At 37.7% G+C, this 17,553-nt stretch overlaps 1 protein-coding gene across 1 annotated transcript in view; it reads left to right on the top strand.

Moving 5' to 3' along the window:
- The first annotated feature begins 5,218 nt into the window (after positions 1–5,218).
- Positions 5,219–17,553, top strand: part of LOC112627483 — a 131,861-nt gene continuing 119,526 nt past the window's right edge. Inside the window, exon 1 of the mRNA XM_025389809.1 lies at positions 5,219–5,435. Within this exon, the coding sequence (XP_025245594.1) occupies positions 5,219–5,435 (217 nt within the window). The remainder of the gene's footprint in view (positions 5,436–17,553) is intronic.

Raw genomic sequence — 17,553 nt, 5'->3', positions numbered from 1 at the left:
TATTATAAATTTTAGTTCAGTAGCCTCAAAGGAACCATCAAAGCTGTTTGGCAATCCTACCCAGTTCTCTGATCTCTTGCTGTCTCAATTCTCTACAATCTTCCCTCTGCACACCATATAAACACATGCATGCACGCACACACCCACATGCACAAACACACCTTTTTATGTCTTATTGGCAAAATGGAAATAATAATAGTTCTTCCTAGGTTTCTTGGAAGAATTAAGTGAATTGTTACATGAAGCTTTGAGAATATTACCCAGAAAAACTAAGTGCTACCTTGTGTTACTTGTTGTTAAGACTACTATCATGATTATATACAGTTGCTTACTCTATATTTCTATTGTCAAGTGGATTAAACTCAAGGCAACATACACTGGCTGAATTTATGAAATTTCCCAATGAACATTCCACATGCTCCTAGTTCAATGAATTGCACCAGGTATTTTTGATCCTCTCTTCTCTCTCATAAATTCTCACCATGATAGACAATCCATTATGACAGCAGTAGTGTGGTATGTTAGGTATTAGACCACCTCTCAAAGACTCCTTACCTTCTCCATATTCCAGCCGCATTTTTCTCCTTCCGGATCCTTGCACGATCAAAGCTTTTGCAAATACTGCATCTTCTGTTTATGATGCTATTTCTCTACCTGCTCAGATCTGATCTTAACTTCTCCCTCTCTTTTCTTCCACTAGAGCGTAATCTTTGTCCTTTCTCTAAGTCCAGTATCTTTTTTATATCTTCTCTTAAAAGCATGCTGTTTTTCTTAAGAATATTGTTGGTGTTAAGTTAAGCATTTGTTGGTCTCATAATGTGATTATCTTCTATCTAGAGTATAATATCTATAGATTGGACACCATGTCTGTTTTTGCTCACCATAATATATGCAGAGCCTCATACAGCTCCTAGTTCTCAATTAAGATTAAAATATATATTTTTAATAAATGAAACAAGGACTGTTTGGAATAAGAAAATGGAAAGCCTTTTAGGCATCATAAAAACCAGAAAATATATGCAATAGAGAATAGAAACAAAAATAAAATCAATGAAGCCAAAAGTTGATTCTTTGAAAAGAATAACAAAATGGTAGCATCTTTAGCTAAAATAAGCATGAAAAAAGGGAAGACACCCAAATACTAACCTGAGGAATGAGAGTATCACTACCAACTTTATAAAGTTAAAAAGAATTAATAAGAAATTACTTACGTTGTATGGCAGCACGTCAATTTATGTGGATGAAACTTTACAATTTCTAGAAAGACACAAACTCCAAAATTGGCTTAAATAAAAATAGAAAATCAGAATGCATATAACAAGTGAAAAGAATGAATTAGTAATTTAGAAACCTTTCTCCAAAAACCCCAGGCCCCGATGGGCTTCAATGATAAATTCTAGCAAATATTTAAGAATTAATACAAATATGTAAACAACTCCTGCAAAATAGAGAAAGGAGTACTTCCCAACTCATATTGTTATTATTGCCATAGTACCTACCAAAGACATTTAAAAAAGAAAACTGTAGAACACTATATCCCTTATGAACACAGGCGAAACAATCCTCAACAAATACTAGCAAATTGATTCCAGGAGCATAGAAAAAAGATTACTCAGGGACAAATGTATACCCAGATGTGAAAGAATAAATTTGGGCCCTCTACCTCATGTCATATAAGAAACAAATGGATCAAAGATCTAAATGTAAACAGCAAAATGTTATAATTATTTGAAGAAAACATAGGTGTAAATCTTCATGACCTTGATTAATCTATGATTTCTTAGTTATGATACCTGTTTTAGTCCATTTGTGCTGCTAGAACAGAATGCCTAGGATGGGGTAATTTATGATGAACAGAAATTTGTTGGTTTATGGTTCTGGAGGTTGGGAAGTCAAAGATCAAGGCTCTGGTATATGACAAGGGCCTTCTTGTCATATCATCACATGGCGGAAGGTGGAAGGGGATGCAGGGACAATCTTTGTGTCCTCACATGACAGAAGAACAAAAATCAAAAAGGTAAAAGAGGGCCATTTTTATAATGACATTAGTCTCGCCCATGAGGGAGAACCCCTCATAGCCTGCTTGGTTCAGCATCAGCATTCTGGCCAAAGAATGTTTATCAGTGCCTGAGTGAAGGGGTTAGAAAAATAAAAGGAATGACTGCCAGGAAAAAAAATAATAATTAAAACCTCTTAGTACAATTATACTCCCCATTCCCCAAATCAGAATATTTTTACATCTTTCTCATTATTTTTGGTATGTGTTGGTGCCCTTATGGCCCTCAGCTTTTCATATTTCAGATTAATTTAATTGAATTCCCTGAGCTAAAAAGCAAAATTCTAGGAAGATTTCACAAATAGAAAGATGCTTTCCTGAGTCAAATGAAAAGAGGACATAGAAAGAACTAAAGATGAGATACAGTAAGAAGTATATAGCTTAGACCTTGGGGAAATAAACTAGAAAATAAAAGAGATTTTGCAGGCTGAAGTTATATGGTTTTCCTTCCATTCAGAGGAGGATCCTGGCCAAATTTGGATTTTTATTGAAATTGTCCTTTAGATTTTCTACGCTATCTTCCCTAAACAACTACTGCTTTGTGTGATGTGTGAGTGAGGACACAAAATGTTTATCCTTAGAATTATGCAGTTCAGTGTAGAAGTCACATGAATATTCTTCAGGCTGATCTCTAATCTTTGTCCAATTCCCATGTCAAAATGTAGTCTCACACCAAAGTCATACTCTGGACTTTAGGAAAGTTGTTAAATGTAAACAAAAACTGCTGAAAGAGTGTGGCACATTTATTCCTCACCTCTTTGGAGAATGAGGACAGCCATCTATCTTTTTAAAATTCTATATTCAGGAATTTGATTTTAATTTCAACTGCCAAGAGCACTGGCAAAATTGCAATCCTGCAGTACAACCATTCTCAGCTACATTAACTGACAAGAATAAAAGTGCACTCAGTGTGTATAGATACTCCTGGTCCCATGACAAGCTCTGCATACTAACAGGGTTGTCCCTGCCTCTGCAGACATAAGAGGACCCATGACAAATGATGTGCACCAAAAGACTGACAGCTCATCTTCTCCCACGCTTGCTGGCTGCACTACACTGAAGAGCTGGCTAGCAAGCTGGTAACACACACGATGCCTCTTCTCCCCATAACATGTTCCCTATCATTCCTCTGATTCCTTCTTTTGTAGCAATTGACCTTGTCCAATATTCAAAGCTCTTTTAAGGTTAATGATCTTAGACTCTGGAAATAGTCTTCAAACATATGAAAGATTATTACAAAGAAAATGATGGCCAGCTGCTTCCCATCTCACTCGAGGATAGAGCTTGGGCTGCTGCCATTCACTGCAGAAGGACTGAATAATGTTTCTTTATCATGAAGATGATGATGGTTGTGATGACAAAACCGCAACAGGCTTAAAGAAGACCTGGACTGTAACTGGAGGAACCTCATTTTGATGAAATAAATGTCCTCACGTCAAAAATTCTGAATCTAGTTGCCGATTCAAATTTACTCTGCATTCATTCACCAAGACTTTGCTAGGCATCAACTGTGAGACCCAAGGAGCACTGTGATAGAATGCAAGGCGTACCTAAAATTATGTATCAAACATCTGTCTTTGCCAAATTGATTTACAACTTATTTTAAGAAAGAGTTTTACATGTGAAATTGTTAAGCCATGTTTAAAAATAATATGTAATTACTGCACAAACTATATATGAGTTGAGGCAGTTTGAATAATTAACAGAGACTTCATTAAGGAGGTGAAGCTTCAGCTAGGGCCTTGTACATAGAATTAGGTAGTAACTTAAAAATATGTATTCATTTGATAAATATTTATTGTATATCTATGGTGTTCTGACACTACAAGAAACATAGAATGATATCGTCAAAAGGTGTGTTTGAGATAATAAAATACTTCTTTCATTACACAATTAAAGAAATGCTGTCTGACTCTTATCCTCTCTGGGTAGGCACTTGTAGCAAATTGTGATAGAACCAGAAACAGTATCTAGTTTCTACATCAGCTCAGTATTTCTATATGAAAACCGTATCATTTGCCTTGCCTTTGTTTTTCATCCACCAGAACTATCAACCTGAAGACAAAATAAAACAAAACAGGAAATATTTTCATTCTTAAGAAATTAACTCCTATTCAGCAGACTTTTAAAAACTTGTTTTCTTGAAGAATACTGCGATATGCATATCCTATATACGGTTAAGAACTTTTTATTTTAGGTTTTTTAAGTGCATTATCTTGGCAAAATGTGTACAACTAATCTTTACTTGTGCGCTTGCCTGGTTTATTAGCTACAATTGTCACATTCCAAGTTATTTTATACTAACTTTACAGACATCAGGAACTTATACTTTGTAATAAGTTGTATTTTTTTCTTTCAGCTCAATAGTGAAAGCAAAGCAAAGAAGCTAAGTATGAGGTATTTTATTGAGAGCCAGTATACATACCGATTAAGTGCTTAATCTCTTGAAGTCAGACTGATTTGGTGTCAAATTCCAGTCATTGTGTGTCTGAGATTGGTGGGTTCTTGGTCTGGCTGACTTCAAGATTGAAGCCCCAGACCTTCGCAGTTAGTGTTACAGTTCTTAAAGATGGTGTGTCCAGAGTTTGTTCCTTCTGATGTTTGGATGTGTCCAGAGTTTATTCCTTCTGGTGGGTTTGTGGTCCCATTGGCTTCAGGAGTGAAGCTGCAGACCTTCGCAGTTGAGTGTTACAGCTCTTAAAGGCAGTGAGTCTGGAATTGTTCCTTCCTTCTGTCAGGAGTTACTGGTCCCTCCCAGTGGGTTCGTGGTCTCACTGGCTTCAGAAGTGAAGCTGCCGATTTTGGGGGTGTTACAGCTCATAAAAGCAGCGTAGACCCAAAGAATGACCAGCAGCAAGATTTATTGCCAAGAGTAAAAAAACAAAGCTTCCACAAGGTGCAATAGGACCCAACCCGCCACCCGCTGCTGGCTCAGGTGGCCTGCTTTTATTCCCTTATCTGGCCCCAACTGCATCCTACCTCTTGGTCCATTTTGCAGAGAGCTGATTGGTCCATTTTACAGAGAGCTGATTGGTCCATTTTGGCAGAGTGCTGATTGGTGCGTTTAGAAACCTTTAGCTAGACAGTGCTGATTGGTGCATTTACAATCCTTTAGCTAGACAGAAAAGTTCTCCAAGTCCCCACTAGTCCCAGAAGCTCAGCATGCTTCACCTCTCACTGGCATTCCAGGGCAGGACTTTGCAGCACCTAGGCCGAGTGCTCCGGCAGCCCAGAGGGAGCTCTTCCCCAGCTCAAGCCCAGCAGGCGCCAGCCAGGGCACCGAATGCGGGGCCTGCCCAGCGCGCGCCCACCCGGAACCGCGCCGGCCTGCGAGGGCCTCCCGCGGCCAGCCCCAGAGAGAGGCACCAACAGCGCAGCGGTGGGCTAAAGGGTCCTGGAGCGCGGCCAGAGCAGACGCGGAGGCCGAGGAGGCGCAGGGAACGAGCAAGGGCTGCTAGCACATTGTCACTTCCTCAATAGGACTTTCGCAACTGTGGGCAAGTCAATCTAAGTGAGCCTCAAATCTCTGTTCTGTTAAATAGAAAAAGAGTGTCCCTAATTCATGGGATAGTTACAAAGATTAAAGTAGCTAATGCGTGCAAAATAGTTAATGTCTAGCATAAAGTATAGTCTCAGTAAATGCTACTTATTAAGAGCGTTGAAAATGGAGATAACTTATGTACATGTGTGGCTACTAAATTGGTGTTGGGATTGTTGGCCAGGTAATTATAGTCACGCTTATGAAAAAGGCCGTAAGTTGTGCATGAAGTTATATATGCATCTAATTGAGCATGCATCTGTCAGGAAAGGAAGATGAGTAGCAGACTGTCAAGAACTGCTCTAACTTGAACATCTGTTAATTACATATAAAGCACTTGAGACTTTCACTAGATTTTTTTCTCTAATCCTGAAACTAATTAATGCTCATAATAAAAATCTTAGAAAACACAAAAATATAAAGAAGTCAACAAAAATCAACTATAACAGTATTCAAAATCAACAAGTTTGATGAATTAACGTTGATATTTTTCCTGTGCATACATGTATAATTTTTGTGCACATATATAATTTATAAAATTCATATTTTAAACATTAAGGAATTCCGCTGCAGAAACACATTTTATATTTTGCTTTTTTATATATTATATACTTAGATATTAAATAATACTCAAAAGTACAATTGATTACATAATACCCCATTGAATGATTTTGGTACTGACATTTTTATACGTCATTTCTCATGATTTTCTGTAAATAATGCTAAAATAAACATTCTTGAAAATAAATTATATGCATACAGGTAAGCCTCTCTCCAGAAAATTTATGCCAATTCTCTCATTACTGGATAAGCAAGTGTTTTTTGCCTAACTCACTGTCCTCCACACCACAGCTGATCTTCATTCATCATAGCTGTAATAATAATTACTGACAGCCACTGGGGACTTACCCTGTGGCAGGCCCTGTTCTAACTGCTCTATAGACATTATATTTTTAAATCTTCTCAACAACACCGTAAGGCATATTCTAATCATTACTGTTTTACAGGTTAAGAAGCTATGGCTTAACCAGATTAAGTCCAAGGTTCCACAATTAGAAATAAAGTTGGGATGTAAGTCCCCAAGCAGTGTGACTTCCATAGATTGTGATTCTCACCACAACACAGTATTATTTTTCCATAGCATTCATCAGTATACTCCACTAAAATGTTTTTGTTAATGTGAAAGACAAAGTTATTGGTTTTACTTTACATAATTTTATTAATGAGGCCAATATTTTTTCATTTTATTTTTTAATTTTTAATTTTTTTATATTTTGGATATTTCATGTGAATTTTTTATTTATGTCCCTTGGTGTCTTCATCATTTAACTATGAGGAGTACTTTCCTCTGAAGGCTAGATTCTAAAATTAGATATTGAGTGACTCTCTTTGAGGTAATAATAAATATGGATTTTCTGGATGGTGACACGTTTTATTCAGTTGCATTAATTAGGAAAAAAATTTGCTAATTGCATTCTCTGGTGAGCGTTGGACTCCCTTCCTGCCAACGTGTATTCCATTTTACAGGTCCTTCTAGATGTTCTCTTTGGTTTGTAATTGATGGATTTCTTGGAAGCAAAAAGTCACTGGAGATTTAGTGAGTGTGAAATGGTGAATATTGAAAGCATTTTAAATATTGATATGAAAATAGATCTCCTAGCAGGATATCTTTTTGTTCTGCTGTTTCTGGAATGAATGTATTAGTTTAAAAATTATGAGCATTTAACAGATGTGAAAGTGCTAGTCTTTGGGCTGTTACCAGACTGTACTCTGCCAGATTTGTTGGTAGCCTTTCCATATTCTGGAAATATTAGAGATATTTATAGCCATAGTGATATTTCCAAATGCTTGAATAATTATGTGAGTATACATTCAACTGCAGAAATACTCCCAAAACAGAAGAAATTACTACTCTTAATGGGGTATGTGGAATAACTGTTTTATTTGAGAGCAACAATGAAGAGCATGGCCATGAAATTCGGATGCAAGAAACAGAAGAAAAGAAGTCATGGGCCAAGTATCTCGGGGCAGCAACTTGCCAGAAGGCAAATCAATGGCAGGTAGAGGCTACTTAGCAAAGCTTGCTAATATAGATTCCTCTGGTACCATCGCTAGGATGATAAGGGCCTAAAGTTGTCTTCGGTGGTTAACCTTTATTCTTGGTAGGGATTGAGGTGAAGGGACAGGATACCTTTTTTATTTTTAAATCTATGTCCTGCTTTCAGAAAAGAATGGGGGCCTTTTTTGTATTTGCTTCTTAATTGCCTTTGCCTCAACAATCCTTCATATTTTGGAGTAAGTATTTAAAAAGGAACAATTATTCATATGTGATGGTTTTTCACTCCATAAATTTCCTGATACTCTAGTGAGCTGGTAGTTCTGCATAGGGAAAGAATTCAAATTTTTGGGGGAAACTTAAAATCAAATTTTGAGAGAAGAATAATAAAACAAGAAGGGCAGAAACTCAGATCTGAGACCTAAGCAAAAAATTGTTTCATAGAACTCAGTAACTTGTTATACAGAATTTCCATATACAGAGGCAGCAGTATGCTGCTCAGTGTTTAAAAACAAACTTTGTGGAGAAGAAAATAAAATTATTTATACTGTTTGCTGATTTCCATGGTGTAAACTCTCACATCATGGTAGATCTCAAGCTATCATCATGATGTCACTGAACTGAAGTTAGGAAGACATAAGCATTTGTCTCTCACAAAGTTGGTAGAAACCTGCTTTACCACACCACTGGGCAGAGGCCACCATGAAATAGAGACTGAGCACAGAGAAGCCCCAGTTAGAAAAGTGCACCAGTTCTTCCCATCAGCCATTTACTGTGGATAGTTCCTTCAGGAGGAAAACATCTATATCTAGTATTCACTTGATCCAGTTGTAGCCACTTATCCTGCAAATTAGAGAAAAGAGCAACAGAAGTGACCTGAGTTCTTGGACCCAGCACAGCCATACTACCAATGTCTGGTTCAGTCCTTGACAGGGCAACCTACAGTTTACTGCTAGCTGCCTCTTCATAATGAATCAGCAAAAGCAATTCTCGAAAACCTAGCATCTTTCATGTTGCAAACCCACACACCAGAAAGATACATAAAACCAACATCCATGGGTATTATACTGGATATCTTCCATTTATATCTCCAGAGTCACTCTACCTCTCCTCTTTCCCTATGACTCGGACCTGTATGAACTCCACCAACAGGCTCCGTTGCTCTCTGGCTTACCATTGGGTTGGGCCAATGGTGAAAGTGACAAGATTTCTTAGGGAGAAGAGTGAGATCATAGTATTCCCCTGACTCCTTCCCAGGGGTTCCCTTAGGCTAATTACATCTTTCTTCCAAAGGTCACAGGTCCTATCAAGTACACTTCTGTATACAGCTGCTGTGTCCCCAGATTCTGGTAATGGCTCCTTGTTCTCTCTTCTTCAGGCTAAAAAATAGTAAGGGATCCTCATTGTTATTTGTACTAATCCTTTGGGTTTTTATTCATCATGCCCTAAACCTTGATCAGAATACCCATAGTTCACTCAATAGTTTTTGAATGAACTATTTTCTTGTTTTGGCCAGGACTCTAGCTGATGCTGATAAGAAGTGTGGAATTATTATGCAAGTAGTAAGCAATTATATGTATACTAAGCACAGCAACCTAAAAGAGAAAGTCCTTCTTATAGACCCATTGATCCCATGTATATCTTTATACTTATCTGAATTTAATCTACTCCCAGGGGTGATCTGGCAAATGTTCCACAATCAGCTCTTAAGGAAAAAAAAAAAAAAGCCCTGATTTGTAACAGAGTTCCCACTTGCAGTGGTGTAAATATTCCTACTATGGTGAGTTTCAGTTTACCAAAATAACTTTCTGAAGGAGAGTTGGGAACAGATATGCAATGCTGTTTCTCACAACCTGACAAGAGCAAACTGCCAACTCCAGCTCTTTGGGGCCTATTCCCATCTGTGGTCTTATCTTTTTTGGCAATGCAATGCCATGCCATGCCGGTTTTGGCTTCCCTGTTTTTATCTTCCTATTTTTTTTCTCCAAGTATGGACCAGGTTATATGAAGAAAAACAAATCAAGGCTTCATCTACCATAACTCCTCATGTGTCTGATATGCTAAGTCCTGCCTTCCTCTCTTGTTCTAACTCCCCATTGCCTCTCACTATACTCTTTTGATCACTGGGCTATCTGAGATACTGTCTCCCCTATGAGCACCAGAGACAAACACTTTATAAATCCCAACCAATTAAAAGATAACAATTAACCATAAAACTTGGCATCTGATTGTACACTTGATAGAGGGTACAATGGGTGGCTATTACATACTCAGGCTTATGCAATAGAGAAATTTTACCTTAAGCCTGTTAATAGATCCTTTATAAAGCAAGTCTCAGAGAAGAAAAGCAGAGCCCAAAGCAGCCTCTCTCCCCTTTGCCTAAGTTTGGCACCCTCCTGAAGGGACAGAAATTAGAAATGTATACGCTGCGGTTCATTTCCCAAAGGTCATGAGACCATAAAGACTGGGTTTTAAAGTCTAATTTGAGACACCTCCCTCCCGTTACCCCACACAATATAATTTACAGTCCTGAAGGCTGCAATACAGGTTAGAATCTCTGAGGGATTATGGAGGCAAGGTCACAAAATACCTAGGAAATATTCATTGTACCTTGATGAATAAGAAAATAATAGGTTAATTCACAATTGAAATAATAATCCTGAATGTTACAGGGAAATAATGTGTATTGTCCTCCAAATTCTTTCACAATAGTCAGAAAACTGAACCCACCCTAGAAAAATTTGTTATTTATATTACAGGTAATTCCTTCTCCAGCTGCATCAGTTCTGAAAATCACAGTTAAATATTGTATTGGCAAATATTCCGACCTCACCATCATTGTGATTCTTCTAGTGGTTCCCTGTGATCCAAATGATCAAGACATCATAAAGACAAGCCATTGTTTTTTGGGGGATGGGGCGGGAGGAAGACCCAGTCTAAAATGTAGTCCAAAATACTAAACAGAAGAAGAATACACCTTAACTCTTAGTCTTCAAAAAGTAGAGATATAATGAAATAGATTGCAGCCTAATGAGCTATTAGGACACAGGTTGATTCACATGGAACAGTCATGAAATACAGAGAAGGAAAGAGGAAAATCTTTTTTTGTGTGTGGTTTTTTATTTATTTTTTATTTATTTTTTGAGACAGGGTCTTGCCCTGTCGCCAAACTGGAGTGCAGTGGAGCGATCTCAGCTCACTGCAACCTCTACCTCCCAGGTTCAAGCGATTCTCCTGCCTCAGCCTCCCGAGTAGCTGGGACTACAGGTGTGTGCCACCACACCCAGCTAATTTTTGTATTTTTAGTAGAGACAGGGTTTCACCATGTTGGCCAGGATATTCAATCTCTTGACCTCAAGAGATCCACCCACCTCAGCTTCCCAGAGTGTGGTAAATCTTAGTGAAAGAAAAGACAACTGAACTGGGCTTTCAAAGAAGAGAAGTCCTCTCAATCAGTAAAAGAAGGAAGAAAACTCCAGATGGACGGAAGAGCATTTATACAGGAGAGGATCTGTGAAATACCAAGATGTATGTGATGAGTTATCAGTAGTTTGGTATTGTGAGCATGTAAATTCAAAGCTGAGGCTAGAAAGGAACAAACCAGGAAGGCTTTATATCCTGTCGGTCAGTTTATTTTAAATGGAATTTATAACCTCCAGTAGGGGATACAAGGATCAGTTGAGTGTTTAAACTTCAACTCGTGTTTTCTAAATACTCACAAGGAAGTCATAGGTCAGGTGTCACATGAAGTATATAAAGTAACTCTGAATGAAGAGACAATGCTCCTAAACATAAAGGTAGGACGAGAGGAATTGGAGCCTCAGTCATTCGTTTATCTTAAGTGATTATGTAACTTACATGTACCTAGTTAGGTAGATTTACTACATAAATATCTGATTTTAGTGAAATACTTAAAAAATGAAGTGATTAGAAAGAAGATTCCTGTAGAGAAACTAGGTTGAAGATAATAATCATGCATGTACTTGTACGAAACAATAAAAGGAGAGAACTGACAGATTTTCTATTTCTAAAAAAACTGTCAGCCATATATCAAATTGAAAAATCGTATTCGAATCAGATTGCACAAAATAGGGCCTGGAAACAACAATTATCAATAAAAGTGTCACCAGTAGAGGGTCATGACTGCAAGCTGTCCAGGTTCTTGGCATTTTGAACAAAGAATTGGACAAAACGCCCAGAAAAGCAAAGAAAGAATGAAGCAACACAAGAACAAAAGCAGGGATTTATTGAAAATGAAAGTACACTCCACAGTGTGGGAGTGGACCCCAGCAGCAGCTCAAGAGCCCAAATACAGAATCTTCTTGGGTCCAAATATCCCCAAGAAGTTTTCCATTGGCCACTTCATGCTCACTTCGTATAAATGAAGTGACAGCCTGCAATCAGTGATTGGTTGCAGAAAGCAGCCAACCACACGCTGAAGTGAAGTTACAAATTTATACAAATGAAGACTCTGTGGTCAATCAGTCTGATTGGTTGTGGACAACAACCATTCAGAGGCTGCAGTAAAGTTACAAAGCTGCAAACGAAGATTCCACCCACACTCCGTGTGATTTGTTGCAGACAGCCAATTTCCCATCCGCAACACAGAAAAAGGTCAAAAGGACCTGTATGTCCCTGGTCTTTTTGTTACTTAGGCATGCAAAATTAGGTTTTTCCTTTCAATGTAGTTCTAGGAAGTCAGCATGAAACAGCCTTAGGTTCCCTGCCTCCAGACCCTATCCTCCTGCCTCAAAAGGATTTGAAACATGGATTTACATTATTATAAATGAAGAGCCTCATCCCAACTGCCTGTTTTCCCTCACAGGATTAGCTCAAGGATACTATGAAAACATCACAACAGGCACCAAAACATTTACTAACTAAGCACCTGGATCATGGGACACATTATACTTGTTTTCTTGGTAATAGAAGTCATTTATACTCAAGCCAGTATTTACAAAGTTTTACTAACATTTCATAATGAATAAAGCCTGTGGGTTGTATACTGATGCCAATTTCCCAGTTTTGATATTTTATGCTATACTAGAGTTATGTTAGATGTTACCTCTGAGGGAAGCCAGGTGAAAGGTATCTGGAACCTCTTTAGACTAATTTTGTAAATGCCTGTGAGGCTATGATTATTTCAATACTAATTTTCTAATGCTTGATATATATGTGTGTGTATATATATATAAATATGATTTATATATGTATATGTAATACATATGATTTATATGTGTATGTATAATGTGATTTTTATATGTGTACGTATCTGTAATATGATTTATGTATATATGAAAGCGGACTTTAAGTTTTCTTAATGACAAAAAAAAAAAAAAAAACCCCAAGCCATTTACCATTGGAGTAAATAGCTGTTTTTCTCTTTATAGCAAAAATGACTGAAATAAAACATGAAAAGCATATGGAAATAAACTAAAATATGTTCCTCTATCAGCAAAGATGTTGGGAAGACACAGACCAAATATTGCGGAAGGTTTGAAGGAAAAAAAATTGCAATAAATTATGCAGTGAGTAAGGATTCCTGTAGAATTGCAAAAGACTGGATGTTTCTAACAAGTCTCAGATTTGGCATTTGTTGCATTCTATTTCAATAATTAAATACATGAAAAACAATACATACAAAAGAAACTCAAACTAGGGCATATAAATTCTCAAGAGATTTTTTATTTAATAGTAATAATAATAGTACACAATAAGAAAACTTGTTATAAGTAACCACCAATATAGTCATTGTTTGGAATGGAATTCTTAAAAATTCCAAGATTATTTATAAAATTAAAGAAGACATCTAAAAATAGTAGAATCTTGTAATTCTTCTAATGTATGGGAATGTCCTTATACTGGCCTGTCCTGATGTCAAAATGACAATTGTCCTGCATGCCTATATAGTCACCACAGGACAGATAATAGTTATATGCATGTCAAACTCAAGAGCCTGAGCCATAGCACAGAGTATTCATAATGACAGTCGATTGGATTTTAGCAAAACAGATTTTTCCATGACATTAAATTAATGTTGTTAATTTGACTTTTATTGATTTTATAGATTTTCTTTGTATTTAATATATAAATTTGTTTTAGTTGTATTCTTGTATAACAGTTTTAAACAGATGGAGATTATACCTAGCTTTATGCTCATACATACTTAAGCAGCAAAAATCATTAGTTAATTTTCAAGATCTAGAAGTATTTTGTTTTACTCTTTAAAAGGAAACACATATTACTCAAGTTTGAGAAACACAACCCAAATCCTTCCGAATGCTCCTAAGCCCCAGGTTAGGTTTTGTTGGAATCAAGCAACAGGTAGCAACTTGAGTGGAAGGCAAGAGACAGGTAAAGGGGTTAGGGAGGGAAGGAAACACAGAACCCCTTCAAAAGCAGAAGCAGCACTAAAAAGGTAGAATGATACCAATGGGAAGTTTTACCAACTACACTCTTTTGTCATGATCCAATGTTGAAAACAGGATAAGTATAACTGAGACCTACAACAGTACCAGTCACACAGATACTTGAGCAGTGTACAAAGACAGACAAAACAGTGACCCCTTCGATGACATTGGGTGCAGTTCCATTATAGGCCCACCTTGCGTGAAAACTCAGAGGCCTGTATTAAGCCTTCTAAACTGAGAATTAAGACAATCTCATCTTGAGGCAAATAAAATGGATGCCTCTTAGAACCCAAGACTCCAGTGCTTAAAACACCAACTGTACAAGAGTTGCAGTACAATGGCACCTCCCTATATCTGTGGTTTCAGTTACACATGGGCAACCATGATCTGAAAATATCAAATGGAAAATTCTAGAAATAATTCATAAGCTTCAAATTTCACACTGCACTGAGTAGTGTGATGAAATCTCCCACTGCCCCACTCTGTCCCTCCAGGGATGTGAATCCTCCCATTGTCTAGTGGATCCACAGGGCATTTGCTCCCTTCCTGCCTGTTAGTCATTTAATAACCATCTTGGCTATCTGATTTGAAAAAAAAAAAAAAGCCATGGTATCTCTAGAGTTTGATACTATGTGTGGCTTTAAGCCTCCATTGGGGGTATTGAAACATATCCCTCATGGTTAAGAGAGGACTACTGCTGTGACTTTAATATGTTTCCAAGTGAAAATCATAATTATTTCAGGATGGTAAATACAGTGAAGCTTTTTTATTACAGGCTGAGATGAGGTCAGGATTAGGATGTCTCTAACAGAAATTTCTTCCCTCATGTTCTCACTCTCCAAAAAGAAGGGTGTGCAAATATTATTACAAGGGAGATACTTACACACAGAGTATAATAACCACTACAAAATGCCTGAGAAATATTGAAATTTTTATGATTTCTAAAACAAGACTCTTATCCAATTGGCTGAGAGACAGTAGAATTTCCTCTCATTTGTCAGAGCTTCAACATAAGTCTTTGTCTCCTTTGTGCTCTTCTGATGTGTTCGTTTTCATTATCATACTTGATGTGCTCCCAGTCTCTTTCTCAGTGCAGCACTGAGCAGTCTTCCAAATGCCATTCCTGGGTTCCGCGCTGCCTTTCAATGACTGACACCTGGGTGGCAGATGGCACAAATAGCCCACTATATATTTCCTGGATTGATGAAGAAATCTGTCAGGAACCTGACTGCATTGGCCTGGTGCCTTATGACAAAAATGTCTGCTCGGGGGAGTGACAGTGACTGGAAATAAGTTTGATGAAAATGATCTGGAGCTTGTTGAGTTTCAAATGTTGCTTTTATTCCTTCCCTTCCTTACATTTACACATCCTTGGATTTTTGCCTTGAAAACACATTATAAATAAATTGGACATCACAGTATCTTAAAGCTCGGACATAATCCACTTTTTCCGGGCACGCATTTTGCCTGGGACAGATGCACTTCTTAATTCGCCATGTCCTTCTGTGTACGAGGCTTGTCTGACCATATGTGGACATGGATTTGCACGTTTCTGTCATGAACTCGATTGCTCTGGAGTGGCAAGGAAAACTGATCTGGCATGCTGGATACCAAGAATGATCACAGAGTCAAAGTCCTAGCCTCATATTTAAAATAAATAGAGAGTTTTTAAAGAGATCTTAATTTAAAATATCTGAATTTTACTAAAGCAGAACCAATTCATTGGCTCATTAGATCAGAAAAATCCAGCGGTGAGACCTGTCGAGGACATCCTCTATACTCATTTTCTTAGTCAATAACACATAAAATTTGCTGCCAGATGCCAGGTGTATGATAGAGTCTGAGTGTTGCCTTCCCCGGGAGATTCCTATGCCCTTCCCTTTACCCACCTCCCTCCTAGCACTCTGAGGGTGTCTCAAGCTCTCTCTGGTTCTGAAGCAGATGTTCGTATACCTGTGTCATGATGTCTGTCTTCTATGGCTTCAGAAGACTAGCATTACCCCACAGAGGCTGAGATTGTCTGCATCATGAAGCTATTGGAGTTTAAGTTTCCCAGAGGTGCCTGCATGGGCCACTTCCTAAGATCTGGAGGGGGCCTTAGCAATGTGTACCTGTTGTAAAAATGGAAGCTATTTCTGTATTACATTTCTTAAAAAGGGATTGCCAAGTTGTATGAGTTTTAAGACCCAAAAAAGCTGGATATAGCCTCAGGTAGCAGAGAATGGGCATAAAAGAGGAAAACACCCACGCTTTCCCCTAAGCTACTTGTCGCTAGAATATTGGAAATGACAGGAAGAAGAGCCCATTTTAGTGTACGGGAGAATGTCTTCCTTTCAGACGAATTAATGCCGATAGTGCCTTACTAGGAAGATGGTAAGTCCCACATAGCTGAAAAAATCAGCATTTCTAGGTAGACAGTATTTACTGGGGGCATTCCAGATTGAAGGAAACATGAAAGGATTCATATTTCCTGAAATCCCTGTCAGCTGTTGTTACATGCAATAGCATTTGGGAACAGAATAAAAATACAGGTGAGTTATGAATAGCTGGGGAAGAAGGTTGAAATTAAAGTCTGACTTTTGAACAATAACAGTTGTCAAAAGAGAGCTTCATTAATCATAATTCTATGATTAGTCTGACAGTATCAGCACCTACATGTTCCCTGATCAGCAAGATCCTGTGTGGGCCTTAGAGAGATCGTTAGTCCCTCCAGAATAAGGGTTTCCACAATGTCCTATAAGAACACACTGTATAGCACTTAAAAGCACTGGTTTAGTATTCAACTGAAGTTCAGATCTTGAATCTTCCACTTAGCTTTGTGATATAGCACAACTTAATTTCTTAAAGCCTCAATTTTCTCATCTGAAAAGTTACAAAGTTATGACAAAAAGTCATAACACCTACCCCAATGAAAGGTTAGGAAGACTAAATGAGGTAATATATGACACATGGAAAATCCCTAAGGAATGTTTATGATGGCATGTTTAAGGCTGTCTAACAATAGAGCTATTTCTGTGTGGCCTCTGTCACTCACTGAATATATTTATGCTTATATTTGGCTTTATGTAATCTGTACTTAGTATACACCACAATGTAAAGAATTAATTTGTATTAACAATTTTTTTAATGTTTTGTAAAAAACAAAGATGGAGGCGAACTTCCAGGTATTTGGAATAAGAGGAAACTGTACAGTGTGGAGAAAATTACTTGTAGTGACCATTCTGGTTCATGAGTGAGTACATTAGGTAGCATGCCACACACAGCAGTGCTCTCCAGAAATCTACCCTCTTGGATTCCGAAAGTCCCTCACTGGTTGAAGATGATACTAACGATGCATGCACTCACGTAAAACACTAAAAGGGAAGCACTGCGATTACTTACAATTCTTTTTTTTAATTATTATACTTTAAGTTTTGGGGTACATGTTCAGAACGTACCGTTTCGTTACATAGGTATACATATGCCATGGTGGTTTGCTGCACCCAGTAACCCA

This window comes from Theropithecus gelada, chromosome 7a (genome assembly GCF_003255815.1).
Source record: "Theropithecus gelada isolate Dixy chromosome 7a, Tgel_1.0, whole genome shotgun sequence".
NCBI lineage: Eukaryota > Metazoa > Chordata > Mammalia > Primates > Cercopithecidae > Theropithecus > Theropithecus gelada.
Note: the sequence above shows the minus strand (reverse complement) of the source record. Positions and strands in the feature narration are given on the sequence as shown.